Here is an 18174-nt window from a genome sequence, read left to right as displayed (position 1 = left end):
ACTCGATTAATCGATTATTGATTATTAATTATTAAAACCAGTTTCTGTGATTTTTCAGTGTCTTAAATGTTATTGTCTGGTTTCTTTGCTCCATGGAACTAAGAAATCGTTCAAACTGAATCATTTTGGTTCGTGGACAAAACAAGACATTCGCGAACATCGTCATTTCCACTGATCAACATTTTTCAACATTTTATGGACCAAACAATTTCTCGATCAATCGAGAAAATAATCGACGGATTAATGGATTATGAAAATAATCGTTAGATGCAGCCCTAGTCCCATGCGCTAGTAATCTAAATGAACCATTGTCACTTCCTGTCACACTTTTCTACTCACTGTGTTCTGAGCTGTGAGCAAAGTGTAGCAGTCTGTGGTTTCATCTCTGTCCGGTTTGGTGAATTGTACGAGAGAATAAGTCAAGTCCTCCACAGGAAGAGCTCTGCTGTGTCTGGACTCGTCTCTGACCTCCTCGTACACTTGGCTGACCTGCAGTAGGAGGAGTTCTGGTTGAACTCAGTATCAGCTGATTTAACAAACAACAAAGTGACCCTCGTTTACTGAAACTCACCTCGTGTTCCTCTGTTTTTTCTGGAGATTCTGGAAAACATACTTCTTTACTGTCACTTTGAGCATTTTGTCATTTCTTAAACAGAACACTGGCTCATTCCTCTAATGTGCATGATTATGTTGTTGAATTTGTTTGATCCACAGTCGTATAAAATGTAACTGCACGTGAGCACACTACTTATAGTACATACACTCAACAGCCACTTTATTAGGAACAGATATTCTATTCTATTGGTTCAAAGCCTGGTTTCAGAGCTAGAGATGATTGATGTAAATGATAATTGGGTGACTTTACCTTTAGTTTTACTGGCTCTGTTCCTGCAGAAAACCAGCACAGCCACTGATAATACGATGATTATGAAAAGCGGAATCAGGCTCACATACATCAGTACATTGTTGTTCACTGTAAAAAAACAAAAACAAAAAAGCAGTGTTTTGAGATCAAATTCAGTGCCTTAAGGCAAAAACATCACTCTAACCAACAATGAATATAAGTGCATTATATATACATTGATTTATTTACATACATATAATACCAAATAGACCATACTGTATATCCATTACAGTGGCTACATGTGTCCGTGCATTCATTCTCTGCTGCTTTATCCTCAGCTGACTGAGGGCAAGAAGGTGAGAAAGACCATTTTGAATCACACCCTCATGTTATTTTTGGTACTTCCAACAACCACTTCCTCTTTTCTTCCATATCCTTTTATTATAGTTTATCTATTTGTTTGTTTTATTTTAAAGTGCATTAAACATGAGTGTTCACAAGGCACAGATCTGTGCTGCAGGTGCACCCTTGGTAAATTGCAGCGGGAATAATACACAACTCTTTATATTGACATCCTGGGGCCGTGTGTTTATAGGTCACATCTTCAGGCTTATGACAAAATGTGTTTTTTTGTCTTTGAATCAAAGTTATGATTCATTTTTATATAGTTGGTGAAAATGGGAGAAAAAAAATCACATCATCAGATTTGCCTATAGGTTGTGCTGAAAAAAAGGATATAAGACACTCTATATTGCACATTCTTATAGCCTCTGTACGTTTTAACATAGTAATGGGGAAAAGCAGGCATTTATGTATTTGGTGGGCGTTTGCTCCATTATTTGAATAATGAAATAATTATTGCGTCACTTAAATATGTCCCCCGTCATGTCGTCAGTAACATATCACTGCGCACTAGTGCTCCACATCAATATTCATTCATTTGCACTTTGTGACTTTTTTTTTACTTGACTACATTTTAAAGTAAAATGCCGTTAAATACTTTTTCATCAGTGTCAAAGGGCTTCTTTCATGCTCGTGTCAGTTATAACAACAACTGGATACATAAGACAACAGTGAAGGTGAATCTACGTTGACCTTTTTGGTATCATAAAAACAGATGGTGTGCAGTCCCACACAAAGTACAGTTTATTCATTCTAGGCCTCCATGCTGTATATTCAGGTGATTGTACACAAATGAAAACATGAATAGATAAATAATAATCATAATCTTTTTCGAGAGCTAGAACTTACGTGAACCTGAAGATAATGTCTCACTCTCAGAGTCATTATGACTTATTTCTACGTTTTCAAAACCAGTGACCCTAGCGTTTGTATACATTACAGTAACTTGGTACCTTGGAAGTGTTATCGCAGTCGGCTCAGCGACGAGAGCACTGCACCCGAGTGTGGTCTACAAGGGTTCGACTCCCTATACCACCTTTTTCATTTTGAATTCCTAACCCTGTCATTTTTGCCCTAACCCTAACCTCAGTAACACATGTGCATATTTGAGTTGAAAAATACCGCAACGTACAATATAGGTCGTATGCAGGAATGACGACCTATGTCTACGTTTTCAAAACCAGCGCCCAAAACGACCCATAGTTACGTTTCAGTTGGAGGACAGGTTGGGACGTGAATTGTGTAGAAGTGAAACTCTGTGACGTGGCTGAAGCTGTGGTCGTTGCTGCTGCTGCTGCTGCTGTCGACGACGATGATGATGATGATGGTGGTGGTGGTGCATCTGCAGTGGTTGGAGCTGTAAAACAATCAAATCATCAGAAACAGGAAATAAAAAAATAAAGATTTCACGTAGAAACTCACCATCTTCGACAATGATCTGAATCTTCTCATCTGAATTGAAATGCAATCGTTCCAAATGACACATGTACCATCCTGAGTCAGACTTCTTCAGATTTGTGATGGTTGCAAAAATTTGTTCATATTCCAGAACAGATTTTCTTTTATATTCAAGGCTGTATCTGTCGTTCCAAGCTCTGTCGCCGTCTGTCTGAACGAGAATGTTTCCTTCCTCGTCACAGCTCTCCTTACAGAAGCGCGCCATCGATCCACTAACATAAAACGAGCATTTAACTATGATGGATCCTCCTTCAGTTCCAGTCCAGGCGGTCTCACCAGCACTAACGAGACCCGCGTTATCATTATCACTCAGCAGCACTGTTGGAAAGACGAACACCGTTAATATCTTCCTGTAAGAAACAGCTTGATGATCATTTCTGCTCAGTGTTGTCTCTCTCAGCCGATGGAGAAGAACACTAAGACTATTTTTCAGACTCCCATAATCCCGTTAGATTAAGATGTAAATGTTAGGAGTAAGAACTAGTGATAAAAGAGTGGTTCCCAGAGTCTGTAAAAGCCCTGGTATAATTCCACGCACATGCCGCGTGTGTCGCATTTCACGGACCCTGTTATACTCACGCGTCAGGGTCACCATCGGGTGGCGGTACAAGTCTGGACGCAGGGAATAGGATGCATTCCTACCAAAAAGAAGCGAACGATGCTACAGCTCCCTCGGATACATCTGGTAGTTGAAAGGCCCGTCAGGGGATGTTGGGGTGTTCGAGGGTCACCAGGTCGAGGCTCGGAGGACTAACCTTGGCGACTACTTCTTCTGTTGTCTAAATGTTATTTTCTGCTTGTTGAGCGAGGCTTAATACTCCACCTACAGGTGGGGCAGAAGTTCAGTTCAATTCGGGAATTCAGCGTTGATGACGCAATTGGCATCATGCGCACAATGCGTGTTGGGACCGAGTGCTGTGCGTGGAAGTATAGCAGGGCCTTAACAGTAGAGCCTTCAGTTACCAGGCTGTGGAACCACTCACAGTGACAGTTCAGGAAGTGCACACTCTCTCTGTATTTAAAGTTGGAATTAAACCCTATGGTTTGAGACAGACATAAATAAGACATGGGAACCTGAGCTGAGCTGTCGCCTTTAAGCTTCCCCTTACAAAAGTACAGGTTGAACGGTTAAAGGCTGAAAGAAAACAGAGCAGCAGGAAGTGACATAAAGCTGCAGTCAAGACAGAATGGCTGTTTCTCAATATCCTAATATGCAAGGACGTACGACTGGAGTACATACTTGCCAAGTACGAAGTATGAATATTGATAAGTCTCAGTCTGTTAAAATGCTACGTCTCACATATTTTACATGAACATTTAAACTTGTGCATAAGATTTCATAATTAATCAGGGCTTTACATCTGGAGAGAAGTGCACGATTTTGATGACACGATCAGCTCATTACTGCCTGCCTGTGTGTTGTGTGCTGTTAGAGTTCGCCTGTTTGGTAAGTTAGGGCTCATTTCACTAAACAGAGACGACCTCTCCTCAGTGATTACATTATAGTGGTTACTCTTTTTTAGTCTCTCCTTAAATGGATCGTTTAGAGCATAGTTTCATACCAAGTACCACCTGAGAAAATATTGAGCTCTTGAAGTGACCCCATTATTACCAACGTTAAAAAATAAAGTGTTTTAAATAGGCCGAGCAAAAACACTTTTCACAAGAGGCAGATTTATTTCCAAAACGATAATTTGCTCTCTTGTCTTCCTTACATAAACTTCACACACTGGTATAGTGAAATTAGATTAAGATGGAGCAAAAGATAAGATGGCTCTAATTATTGTTATTTAATTTATTATTATCATTTTGTTATTTGTTTTATTTTCCACACACTCCAGTCAAAATTCCTCAGCTCTACTCCGATCACATACCCTGGTATATACAGTAGAACAGTATTTTTGATTAGTACCACCAGAGGAAGCTGACATACCACTGGTGCTACCCGTACCACAGTTTGAGAAACATGAGCATTGATTGAAAAAAGTAAGAATCACGACAAACATTTGGAAGATGAATGCATGGTAGCATTGCAAAGGAAAATGGTGCATCTCCAGCAATAATACAATAAAGAAGATATGAACATTTTCAATTCAGCCTAATGTTCACCCAGGAGTGAATGCAGGTTTTACACATTTAAAAAATGACATAACATTACATTTTTTGAACTGTGGTGTTTGTGGAGTTCAGCAAAAAAAAGTTAACAAATGCAAAAGGGAACCAACCTCGGCCAGTTGAAGCAACATAAATAAAGAATTGATACATAAAGTGACAACTTTTTCAACTGTAAAGAACAAAAGAGGATGAAAGGCATGAGTTGGAAGAGACATAAAAACCATTTACTCACTGACAAAGAAGCAGAAGTGATGGACTCTCATTGTTGAGGCTATGAGGTTTGACCACTGCCTCACTTCCATCTGCAGTGGTAAACCAGGAAGTTCTCACTTCTCTAAGTAAACTTTATTGAAATGACTGACACTCCAAACATGAAACACATTCTCCTCCCCCTCTAATATGTAACATTCAGACTGGATTTCAGGAAACACATAGGGGTGGGGCAGAGACATCATGGTCACAAGTTCAACCCCTGGCAGGTTGTAGTCAATTCTCTTGAAAGTTGCTTTGGATGAAAGTGTCTGCTTAGTGACGTTATTGACTTATTGTCATATAATATCAAATCACTTTTTTTATTATTATTATTACTGTAGGGCCAAACTGAAGAGAGAGAAAAAAATTATCTTTCGAGAATTAAGTCGTAATATTATGAAAATAAAGTCGTAATATTATGACAATATAGTCGTAATATTATTAAAACTAAGTTGTGATATTAAACTACGTACCTTTTGCTCGAACCCTAAAAAGTCAGAATGTTATGAGAAAGATGTCATATTATTGAGAGAAAAAGTCAGAATGTTACGAGAAAAAATAACGAGACACTGGTGTCGCATCATTCATAGTATAGTAAAGCGTCCAAAATGTGACAAAAAATTCATAGTATAGTAAGGCGTCCAAAATTAGACAAAAAAGTAATTGTATAGTATGTCGTCCAAAATCGGTCAAAAAAGTAATAGTATAGTATGTCGTCCAAAATCACTCAAAAAAGTCATGATATAGTATGTCGTCCAAAATCGGTCAATCGTCATAGTATAGTATGTCGTCCAAAATCGGACAAAAATGTCATAGTATAGTATGTCGTCCAAAATCACTCAAAAAAGTCATGGTATAGTATGTCCTCCAAAATCGGTCAATCGTCATAGTATAGTATGTTGACCAAAATGAGTCAAAAAGGCATAGTATAGTATGTTGTCCAAAATCGGTCAAAAAAGTCATAGTATAGTATGTCTTTCAAAATCACTCAAAAAAGGAATAGTATATTATGTCGTCCAAAATCGGTCAAAAAAGTCATAGTATAGTATGTCGTCAAAAATCGGTCAAAAAAGTCATAGTATAGTATGTCGTCCAAAATCGGTCAAAAAAGTCATAGTATAGTATGTCGTCCAAAATCGGTCAAAAAAGTCATAGTATAGTATGTCGTCAAAAATTGGTCAAAAAAGGAATGGTATAGTATGTCGTCCAAAATCACTCAAAAAAAATCATAGTATAGTATGTCGTCCAAAATCGGTCAAAAAAGTCATACTATAGTATGTTGTCCAAAATCACTCAAAAAAGTCACAGTATAGTATGTCGTCACTCAAACAATGATTTTGTCTCGTTGTTACTGAGTTTCAGGCCGTGAAAGGAAATTGTTCCAGCACTGTATGTTCTTCGTCCCCGATGTCATTGTATTTTCCTTATCACTACACTTTCCCGTTTTCGAAGTTTCCCTTCTTGCTTTTGAACTCCCTCTCATTTGCTTCATGGTTGTGTCTTCTCTCATTGTATCATAATTTATGAAATTTAATTGAACAAGTTTCTTTGGGTTTCTGTGACATTTCCTCATCATTGTCCAGTTTCACACTCACATGATGAACTGCTGTCTGCATCCGTCAGAAGCTTCCCCAGAGAGGCGTGAAAGTGAGACACAACACTTCACACAGCGAGACACCTAACCAACCTTTCGTTGGTCAAGAAGTGGAGAGTTGTTTTTATTCTGCCCACAAAATGTTGTCCCCCTCGCTGTGAAGTTGTCCCTCCTCCTGAATAGTCAGCAGGCTACAGCTCCCTCTGGTGGTCTTTTACAAGCACTGCATCCTCTGGAGAAACATTGTGATCATGGGAAAAAAGTCCTAGAATCACTGAAAATAGAGAAGAGAATATTCATTCTTTATCTACCACTTGGGGAACTGGAGCTAATCCCAACTGACATGTAATTTACTTCACAATCTAAGACAAAACGATAAATGGTCTATGGGATTATACTGGAAATAATCATGTACAGTGCTGTGAAAAAGTATTTGCCCCTTTCTTGATTTCTTTTTTTTTTTTTTTTTACATGTTTGTCACATTTAAATGTTTCAGATTTTTAAACAAATTTAAATATTAGATACAAAGATAACCCAACATAAAATGTAGGAACATCTGAAACATGTAAGTGTGATAAACATGCAAACTATAAGAAATAAGGCGAATACTTTTTCACAGCACTGTATTTATTAGATTCAGTTTCATTTCTGGTTGGATTTGTTCCTCTGGGGGTTGAAAAGTTGTAATAGATATCTCACTCTGATGTCTTATTGATCAAATAATCAATTAATCAAGAGAATACCTGACAGAAAACACAGTTATGTAAATAGACCACCATTTTTTTTCGCTCTATTGAGAATCAAAATGGAGAAACACAAAACACAGAGTCAGCCTCCAGTGACTGCTCAATGCTTTTTAAGCCGCAGTGAAACAGAAGTATGATCTTGGTGTTTGACCATAATGGTTGAGATGCACAGTGAAGATATGACTCATGATAAACAGAAGAAACTACCAGAGAACAAGAAACAGTAACTTGAACATGTTGTCTTTGGACACAGTAGAACATTAACTTTGACCTGCTCTATCAAATAAAAATAATGGGTAATTTCTTTTTAAACGACTGGTTATACAGGAAGCCATGATGGAGGCGACACTTCTCTGTCGAGCCTCTGTTGTTTTTGCACTTTGCCTTTTTTTGCTTCACAATCCTATATCTTTATTTATCACTAATTAACCAGGATAATAATGTTTTTTCTACACTCATGAACTCTCTTGTATTGTATTGTATATTGAGTCACTGAGATGTGTTTATTGCTTGTATCATCTGCCAGATGAAGGATCACGTTTGAAATTGTCCACGTCGTGAAGCAGAGCATCGCCACTCAAGATAGTGTCGCTTAAAAACAATAACAGTTGTATGAATACATTTTGAATTTAAAACGGTAATCTGCATCATGAGGTTACTCGTCAATGTTCTTCCACAAATGTTACTTGCTCCTGTGTTAAAGGGACTGCCTAGAACTTTGGAGTTAGAGAGTAGTTATCTATTATTGCACACTGGAGCAGGAGAGCCAGAGTTTTGACGTCTGCGACATGACCCAAGTGTTTCAGGTTTTTGTTGTAGAATTATTGTTGCGTTTTAAGAAATTGGGACACAACATTAGGAGGACTTTTAGTTTTGGGTTCATGCAACAACTGAGAAGCCTCAGGTCCTCTCTGTTGTAGAGTTGTTCTCAAGAGTAGAAACAGCACATGATCTTCTTCCAAAGTGGTCTTCTCTCTACATTAGAGATTTGTGATATTGATTCTATGCAGCTTTTATTTAGTCAGCTGACCTTTGACCGTCACCCTTCCCTCCTGTGTGTTTGCCTTTATTGTGCCACAGAATTCGTTTTTTTTATCCGACACTCCCTTTATTTAAACATCATATGCAAATATTATTTAACTTCATCGTTTTGTTATTTTATTTAATTGTTTTGCACTGTAAGGCTGTAAAGGGAACTTTTAAGTTAAACAGATTTTTTCTGTCCTTTTTCTGTGTGTGTGTGTGTGTGTTTTAAATCGACAACATGGACGAGCAGAACTGCAGTCGAGGCATCAAATGACATAAACCTGTAATAACAATAATAATAATATTATGTATGTTTACTTCAGGTCATTTATTTTAAAGTCACGCCTCGGTCCTGATGGAAGAATGGACATGAACAGCGCGATGAATCAGGTTGCATTTATATTTCAGCGTGAGGTTCAGCAATATCAGTGCTCACCGTGTAAAGTGGACACGTACACTGCACTGTGAATATTTATACAAGTGTTTTGTAAAATGTTAAGACCATATACTGTGTAAAACGTTCAATACATGTCAAATGTATTTTCATTAAAAAAACATGTAATTTACTTCACTTGTCTTTTACTCAAAGTTCTTAGAGATTAAAACCAGTGTTTGCTGCCACTGACCAAACTTTACATTTCTACAAAGCAGGTCGTATAAATGCCAGAAAAGTAAAGTAAACCATGAAAAGTGAAGAAACAGTCTTATACAGCATGTCACTGTCGATGGAAAAAAACAAGTTCAAACAATACAGCATGTCATAAATATCGAAAATGTCATAATAACACCAAATATTAAGTCTTAATGTCAGTGTTGTAAAGCTTAAGAAAAATAGAATGGAATTTAATGAAAAAATATCAAAGTATCCATTCAAGAAGTAAAAAATACCACAGTTTGGGGGGAAAAAAGCAAAAAAATGTTTTATTACACCACAAAAATGTCACAGTCGGGTATAACAATGTTGGTTTATTGTCATTTAATATCAGTAATGCATTAAAAAAAAGGTATGTAATGCAGTTGTAGCAATTGTCATATTAACATTTCAAATAAATATGCTATAGTAAGACATGAACATTTCAATGTTATAAGCACTGTGTGGTGTAGTACAATGGGTACTTTGAAAAATATCACTACTACTACTAATAATAATAATAAGAGGGACAGACTAAAGGACAGAAATCTCTACATTCAGATGGACAGGTGGACAATTATAATGTTTAAACTGAAGCATAAATTCAATATCAAATCCCAATAACGTTTTTATATACATATGTATATATATGTATATATGTTGGCAATCGAGTGCAGGTTTTCTAAAATAACCATAACAGCTTATTTAATATCCATAGCTTAACTGAGGAGAGCCTTGTTTAGTCCAGTTAAACTGAACCCGGAGCGTATTCGTCTCTTGGATATTGTCCAAGACGTCTGGTGCAAACCACAGAACTGGACTCTGGTCCTCTTAAAGTGGGTTGTCTTGGGTGAATCACTTGGAGCCGGGCTAATACAAACATTTGCTTTCCTCACTGGTTCCGCTTTGTATTTCAGAGAACGCTAGACCTCTTGTATAGTTTCCATAATCTCTTGTATAAAACTCATATATTCAGACATTGGTTTGTGCAGGTTGTCCGAGCATAAACATCCTGTGTGCCTCCTCGTGTGGTTTACAGGCAACACCATGTTGGAGAAATTGTGTGACATATTTTGTCTTCTTGTGTGACCAATAACTGAAGGACATTTCAGCACAAGTTCACTTATTATTCACTTGAGGTTTGAAAACAAGAAGTGAACCATCCCTAAAATAAAACCGTGTGTTCAGCTTGCAATGGGTGGGAACCAAGTGCACTATGATGTGAGTTTAGATGTGTTACATTCAACTGAGGCGGCAGCGTTAAAGTTTCTGCTTGTGTGAGGCAACAGTGGAGTACAGAGGAAATGAAGCATCGTCACTGTGACTCACAGCGCTCATGTTTGCCTGAACCACAGAGTAGATGACGGTGTTTTCTTTCTGATGCTCAGCTGCTCCAGATCCAGCCTGGAAGAAAATAAACATAAACCTCATGTCTGATACCAACACAGTAACACTACACTTTCCTTTTGGACTAGTGATGATGGTGAGGAATCAACACATGCGACTATTTCAGAGGTTAACTGTGCACCTGCTCTGTATTTAAAGGTCCAGTGTGTAAGATTTACAAACCATCAGTGGTGAAGTTGACTTCAACTATACTTTGGTTATGTTGCTGTAAACTCTGTCCTCACTCTGTACGTACAAGACATTCGAGAACATCGTCATTTCCACTGATCAACATTTTTCAACATTTTATGGACCAAACAATTTCTCGATTAATCGAGAAAATAATCGACGGATTAATGGATTATGAAAATAATCGTTAGATGCAGCCCTAGTCCCATGCGCTAGTAATCTAAATGAACCATTGTCACTTCCTGTCACACTTTTCTACTCACTGTGTTCTGAGCTGTGAGCAAAGTGTAGCAGTCTGTGGTTTCGTCTCTGTCCGGGTTGGTGAATTGTACGAGAGAATAAGTCAAGTCCTCCACAGGAAGAGCTCTGCTGTGTCTGGACTCGTCTCTGACCTCCTCGTACACTTGGCTGACCTGCAGTAGGAGGAGTTCTGGTTGAACTCAGTATCAGCTGATTTAACAAACAACAAAGTGACCCTCGTTTACTGAAACTCACCTCGTGTTCCTCTGTTTTTTCTGGAGATTCTGGAAAACATACTTCTTTATGTCACTTTGAGCATTTAGTCATTTCTTAAACAGAAAACTGGCTCATTCCTCTAATGTGCATGATTATGTTGTTGAATTTGTTTGATCCACAGTCGTATAAAATGTAACTGCACGTGAGCACACTACTTATAGTACATACACTCAACAGCCACTTTATTAGGAACAGATATTCTATTCTATTGGTTCAAAGCCTGGTTTCAGAGCTCGAGATGATTGATGTAAAAGATAATTGGGTGACTTTACCTTTAGTTTTACTGGCTCTGTTCCTGCAGAAAACCAGCACAGCCACTGATAATACGATGATTATGAAAAGCAGAATCAGGCTCACATACATCAGTACATTGTTGTTCACTGTAAAAAAACAAAAACAAAAAAGCAGTGTTTTGAGGTCAAATTCAGTGCCTTAAGGCAAAAACATCACTCTAACCAACAATGAATATAAGTGCATTATATATACATTGATTTATTTACATACATATAATACCAAATAGACCATACTGTATATCCATTACAGTGGCTACATATGTCCGTGCATTTATTCTCTGCTGCTTTATCCTCAGCTGACTGAGGGCAAGAAGGTGAGAAGGACATTTTGAATCACACCATCATGTTATTTTTGATACTACCAACTACCACTTCCTCTTTTCTTCCATATCCTTTTATTATAGTTTATCTATTTGTTTGTTTTATTTTAAAGTGCATTAAACATGAGTGTTCACAAGGCACAGATCTGTGCTGCAGGTGCACCCTTGGTAAATTGCAGCGGGAATAATACACAACTCTTTATATTGACATCCTGGGGCCGTGTGTTTATAGGTCACATCTTCAGGCTTATGACAAAATGTGTTTTCTTTGTCTTTGAATCAAAGTTATGATTCATTTTTATATAGTTGGTGAAAATGGGAGAAAAAAAATCATATCATCAGATTTGCCTTTAGGTTGTGCTGAAAAAAAGGATATAAGACACTCTATATTGCACATTCTTATAGCCTCTGTACGTTTTAACATAGTAATGGGAAAAAGCAGGCATTTATGTATTTGGTGGGCGTTTGCTCCATTATTTGAATAATGAAATAATTATTGCGTCACTTAAATATGTCCCCCATCATGTCGTCAGTAACATATCACTGCGCACCAGTGCTCCACATCAGTATTCATTCATTTGCACTTTATGACTTTTTTTTTACTTGACTACATTTTAATGTAAAGTGCCGTTAAATACTTTTTCACCAGTGTCAAAGGGCTTCTTTCATGCTCGTGTCAGTAATAACAACAACTGGATACATAAGACAACAGTGAAGGTGAATCTACGTTGACCTTTTTGGTATCATAATAACAGATGGTGTGCAGTCCCACACAAAGTACAGTTTATTCATTCTAGGCCTCCATGCTGTATATTCAGGTGATTGTACACAAATGAAAACATGAATAGATAAATAATAATCATAATGAACTTTTTCGAGAGCTAGAACTTAGGTGAACCTGAAGATAATGTCTCACTCTCAGAGTCATTATGACCTATCTCTATGTTTTCAAAACCAGTGACCCTAGCGGTTGTCTACCTTACAGTAACTTGGTAGTGACGAGAGCACTGCACCCAAGTGTGGTCGACAAGGGTTCGACTCCCTATACCACCTTTTTCATTTTGAATGCCTAACCCTGTCATTTTTGCCCTAACCCTAACCTCAGTAACACATGTGCATATTTGAGTTGAAAAATACCGCAACGTACAATATAGGTCGTATGCAGGAATGACGACCTATGTCTACGTTTTCAAAACCAGCGCCCAAAACGACCCATAGTTACGTTTCGGTTGGAGGACAGGTTGGGACGTGAATTGTGTAGAAGTGAAACTCTGTGACGTGGCTGAAGCTGTGGTCGTTGCTGCTGCTGCTGCTGCTGTCGATGATGATGATGATGATGATGATGGTGGTGGTGGTGGTGGTGCATCTGCAGTGGTTGGAGCTGTAAAACAATCAAATCATCAGAAACAGGCCGTGCAGGAAATAAAAAAATAAAGATTTCACGTAGAAACTCACCATCTTTGACAATGATCTGAATCTTCTCATCTGAATTGAAATGCAATCGTTTCAAACGACACATGTACCATCCTGAGTCAGACTTCTTCAGATTTGTGATGGTCGCAGTAATGTTTTCATATTTCAGAAAATATTTTCTTTCATATTCAAGGCTGTATCTGTCGTTCCAAGCTCTGTCGCCGTCTGTCTGAACGAGAATGTTTCCTTCCTCGTCACAGCTCTCCTTACAGAAGCTCGCCATCGATCCACTAAAGAAAAACGAGCAATTAACTGTGATGGATCCTCCTTCAGTTCCAGTCCAGACGGTCTCACCAGCACTAACGAGACCCGCGTTATCATTATCACTCAGCAGCACTGTTGGAAAGACGAACACCGTTAATATCTTCCTGTAAGAAACAGCTTGATGATAATTTCTGCTCAGTGTTGTCTCTCTCAGCCGATGGAGAAGAACACTAAAACTATTTTTCAGACTCCCATAATCCCGTTAGATTAAGATGTAAATGTTAGGAGTAAGAACTAGTGATAAAAGAGTGGTTCCCAGAGTCTGTAAAAGCCCTGGTATACTTCCAAGCACATGCAGCGTGTGTCGCATTTCACGGACCCTGTTATACTCACGCGTCAGGGTCACCATCGGGTGGCGGTACAAGTCTGGACACAGGGAATAGGATGCATTCCTACCAAAAAGAAGCGAACGATGCTACAGCTCCCTCGGATACATCTGGTAGTTGAAAGGCCCGTCAGGGGATGTTGGGGTGTTCGAGGGTCACCAGGTCGAGGCTCGGAGGACTAACCTTGGCGACTACTTCTTCTGTTGTCTAAATGTTTTTTTTTTTGCTTGTTGAGCGAGGCTTAATACTCAACCTACAGGTGGGGCAGAAATTCAGTTAAATTCGGGAATTCGGCGTTGATGACGCAATTGGCATCATGCGCACAATGCGTGTTGGGACCGAGTGCTGTGAGTGGAAGTATACCAGGGCCTTAACAGTAGAGCCTTCAGTTACCAGGCTGTGGAACCACTCACAGTGACAGTTTAGGAAGTGCACACTCTCTCTGTATTTAAAGTTGGAATTAAAACCTTTCCTTTTTGAGAAAGCTTATAGTTAGAGCTGGCTCGGGGAAACCTGAACCATCTCTTAATTAGGATAGATAGACCTAGACTGCTGGGGGAATTCCTGTGGTGCACTCACACTGCACATCTTTGAGTCTGGTTCTGCCAGAGATTTCTTTCTTTTTCCTGTTAAAGGGAGGTTTTTTTTTTTCTCTCCACTGATGCCTAGTGTTTGCTCATTGTGTGTTCTGTTGGGTTTCTGTTCTATAATGTTGTAAAGGTGTTTGCCTTCCTGTATACAGTGCCTTGAGATAGTGTATGTTGTGATTTGGCACTATACAAATGAATTGGAATTGATGTCCAGTGGTGAGACTGCAGACTGTGGACTGCAATTTGTGTTTTAAGCTTCCCCTTACAAAAGTACAGGTTGAACGGTTAAAGGCTGTAAGAAAACAGAGCAGCAGGAAGTGACATAAAGCTGCAGTCAAGACAGAATGGCTGTTTCTCAATATCCTAATATGCAAGGACGTACGACTGGAGTACATACTTGCCAAGTACGGGAGTACGCAAGTACAGAGAAGTATGAATATTGATTAGTCTCAGTCTGTTAAAATGCTACGTCTCACATATTTTACATGAACATTTAAACTTGTGCATAAGATTTCATAATTAATCAGGGCTTTACATCTGGAGAGAAGTGCACATCCAACAAAGTAAACACACTGAAGACTAGAACTGCATACAGTATGTCAACATACAGCTTGAATGTGCCTCAGCCTCTTTATCCTGTTTAACAGAATAAGCTTTCAGTTTGACCATTTTGATATTTGACTTAAACATCTCACAGATCAGAGGACGGGCAGGTGCTTCCTGGGCATTTACAGAACAGAGAGTCAAGTCAGATGACGTGCAACAACTGTCCAGCTGCAGTGATCAACTTTGTGAATCTGAATGTCTGAAATGTCTTACATGTCAACTTGTATCTGGTAGGAGGGGAACAAATGACCCAGTCCATATCAAGTTACACTTCTAACCTGCACATCTGAATGTCTGACTCATCCAAGGTCGTCGACATGCTGGGTCTTTTTCTTTAGCTCTTTCACTTTTCAGGAAAATATCTTTCTGTTTTTGATGACACGATCAGCTCATTACTGCCTGCCTGTGTGTTGTGTGCTGTTAGAGTTTGCCTGTTTGGTAAGTTAGGGCTCATTTCACTGAACAGAGACGACCTCTCCTCAGTGATTACGTTAAAGTGGTTACTCTTTTTTAGTCTCTCCTTAAATGGATCGTTTAGAGCAGTGATTCTCAAATACCATGTTTCATACCAAGTACCACCTTAGAAAATATTGAGCTCTTGAAGTGACCCCATTATTACCAACGTTAAAAAATAAAGTGTTTTAAATAGGCCATAACATTACATTTTTTAAACTGTGGGAATGGAGTGTTTGTGGAGTTCAGCACAAAAAAGTTAACAAAAGCAAAAGGGAACCAACCTCGGCCAGTTGAAGCAACATAAATAAAGAATTGATACATAAAGTGACAACTTTTTCAACTGTAAAAAACAAAAGAGGATGAAAGGCATGAGTTGAAAGAGACATAAAAAAACGTTTACTCACTGACAAAGAAGCAGAAGTGATGGACTCTCATTGTTGAGGCTCTGATGTTTCACCACTGCCTCACTTCCGTCTGCAGTGGTAAACCAGGAAGTTCTCACTTCTCTAAGTAAACTTTATTGAAATGACTGACACTCCAAACATGAAACACATTCTCCTCCCCCTCTAATATGTAACATTCAGACTGGATTTCAGGAAACACATAGGGGTGGGGCAGAGACATCATGGTCACAAGTTCAACCCCTGGCAGGTTGTAGTCAATTCTCTTGAAAGTTGCTTTGGATGAAAGTGTCTGCTAAGTGACGTTATTTACTTATTGTCATATAATATCAAATCACTTTTTTTATTATTATTACTGTAGGGCCAAACTGAAGAGAGAGAAAACAAAATTATCTTTCGAGAATGAAGTCGTAATATTATGAAAATAAAGTCGTAATATTATGACAATAAAGTCGTAATATTATTAAAATAAAGTTGTGATATTAAACTACGTACCTTGTGCTCGAACCCTAAAAAGTCACAATGTTACGAGAAAAAAGTAAGAATGTTACGAGAAAAAAGTCATAATAATACAAAAAAAAATAACGAGACACTGGTGTCGCGTCATATAGGAAAGCGTCCAAAATGTGACAAAAAAGTCATAGTATAGTAAGGTGTCCAAAATTGGACAAAAAAGTCATAGTATAGTAAGGCATCCAAAATGTGACAACAACGTCACCTAAAAATGTCATAGAATACTATGTCATCCAAAATCACCTAAAAATTTCATAGTATAGTATGTTGTCCAAAATCACTCAAAAAAGTCATAGTATAGTATGTCGTCCAAAATCAGTCAAAAAAGTCATAGTATAGTATGTCGTCCAAAATGACCTAAAAAAGTCATAGTTTAGTATGTCGTCCAAAATCGGTCAAAAAAGTCATAGGTATAGTATGTCGTCCAAAATCGGTCAAAAAAAGTCATAGTATAGTATGTCGTCCAAAATTGGTCAAAAAAGTCATAGTTTAGTATGTCGTCCAAAATCGGTCAAAAACATCATAGTATAGTATGTCGTGCAAAATGAGTCAAAAAAGTCATAGTATAGTATGTCGTCCAAAATCGGTCAAAAAAGTCATACTATACTATGTCGTCAAAAATCGGACAAAAAAGTCATAGTATAGTATGTCGTCCAAAATCGGACAAAAATGTCATAGTATAGTATGTCGTCCAAAATCGGTCAAAAAAGTCATAGTATAGTATGTCATCCAAAATCAGTCAAAAAAGTCATAGTATAGTATGTCGTCCAAAATCGGCCAAAAAAGTCATAGTATAGTATGTTGTCCAAAATCGGACAAAAATATCATAGTATAGTATGTCGTCCAAAATCACTCAAAAAAGTCATACTATACTATGTCGTCCAAAATCGGTCAAAAAAGTCATAGTATAGTATGTCGTCCAAAATCGGTCAAAAAATGTCATAGTATGTCGTCCAAAATCGGTCAAAAAAGTCATAGTATAGTATGTCGTCCAAAACGGTCAAAAGGGTCATGGTATAGTATGTCGTCTAAATTAACACCAACACCTCTCAAGATTGCAGAAGGCCCGTATCCCAACCAGGGCTTGAACCCGGGTCTTCTGTGTGAAAGGTAAAAGTTCTAACCACTAAACCAACCTTTTTGTCCAAAGCAACCCAAATCATCAACACATAGAATGTTGTCCAAAATCAGTCAAAAAAAGTCATAGTATAGTATGTCGTCCAAAATCAGTCAAAAGCGTCATAGTATACTATGTCGTCCAAAATCGGTCAAAAAAGTCAAAGTATAGTTGTCGTCCAAAATCGGTCAAAAAAGTCATAGTATAGTATGTCGTCCAAAATCACTCAAAAAAGTCATACTATACTATGTTGTCCAAAATCGGTCAAAAAAGTCATAGTATAGTATGTCGTCCAAAATCACTCAAAAAAAGTCATACTATACTATGTCGTCCAAAATCGGTCAAAAAAGTCATAGTATAGTTTGTCGTCCAAAACGGTCAAAAAAAGTCATAGTATAGTATGTCGTCCAAAATCAGTCAAAAACGTCATAGTATACTATGTCGTCCAAAATCAGTCAAAAAAGTCATAGTGTGTGAAAGGTAAACCACTAAACCAACTAAACCACTAAACCCACTAAACCAACCTTTTTGTCCAAAACAATCCAAATCATCAACACATAGAATGTCGTCCAAAACGGTCAAACAAGTCATAGTATAGTATGTCGTCCAAAATCGTTCAAAAAAGTCATAGTATAGTATGTTGTCCAAAATCCGT

The 18174-nt window shown here is 38.0% G+C and overlaps 1 protein-coding gene across 1 annotated transcript; it reads right to left on the bottom strand.

The window, feature by feature from the left end:
- Window positions 1–10240: 10240 nt before the first annotated feature.
- LOC131468834 (uncharacterized) lies at window positions 10241–15979 on the bottom strand. Its single transcript, XM_058643470.1, has 7 exons — window positions 15893–15979; window positions 13229–13582; window positions 12996–13154; window positions 11433–11540; window positions 11140–11168; window positions 10908–11057; window positions 10241–10473 (listed from the first exon to the last, which is right to left on the bottom strand). Exons 1-7 carry the CDS (start codon window positions 15921–15923, stop codon window positions 10330–10332), a joined length of 975 nt encoding a protein of 324 aa, XP_058499453.1. The 5' UTR covers window positions 15924–15979; the 3' UTR covers window positions 10241–10329.
- Window positions 15980–18174: the final 2195 nt, after the last annotated feature.

Source organism: Solea solea, chromosome 11, assembly GCF_958295425.1.
Source record: "Solea solea chromosome 11, fSolSol10.1, whole genome shotgun sequence".
NCBI classification, from domain to species: Eukaryota; Metazoa; Chordata; class Actinopteri; order Pleuronectiformes; family Soleidae; genus Solea; species Solea solea.
This window is presented reverse-complemented; position numbering and strand designations above follow the sequence as displayed.

Excerpts from the sequence above, each read along its gene's own strand:
- LOC131468834 (XM_058643470.1), bottom strand. The coding sequence starts at position 15,923 with ATGAGAGTCCATCACTTCTGCTTCTTTGTCA. Across the intron at positions 13,583-15,892 it reads TCACTTCTGCTTCTTTGTCA|TGCTGCTGAGTGATAATGAT; the intron begins GTGAGTAAACGT and ends TCTTTCCAACAG. Across the intron at positions 11,169-11,432 it reads CAGAGCCAGTAAAACTAAAG|AATCTCCAGAAAAAACAGAG; the intron begins GTAAAGTCACCC and ends TATGTTTTCCAG.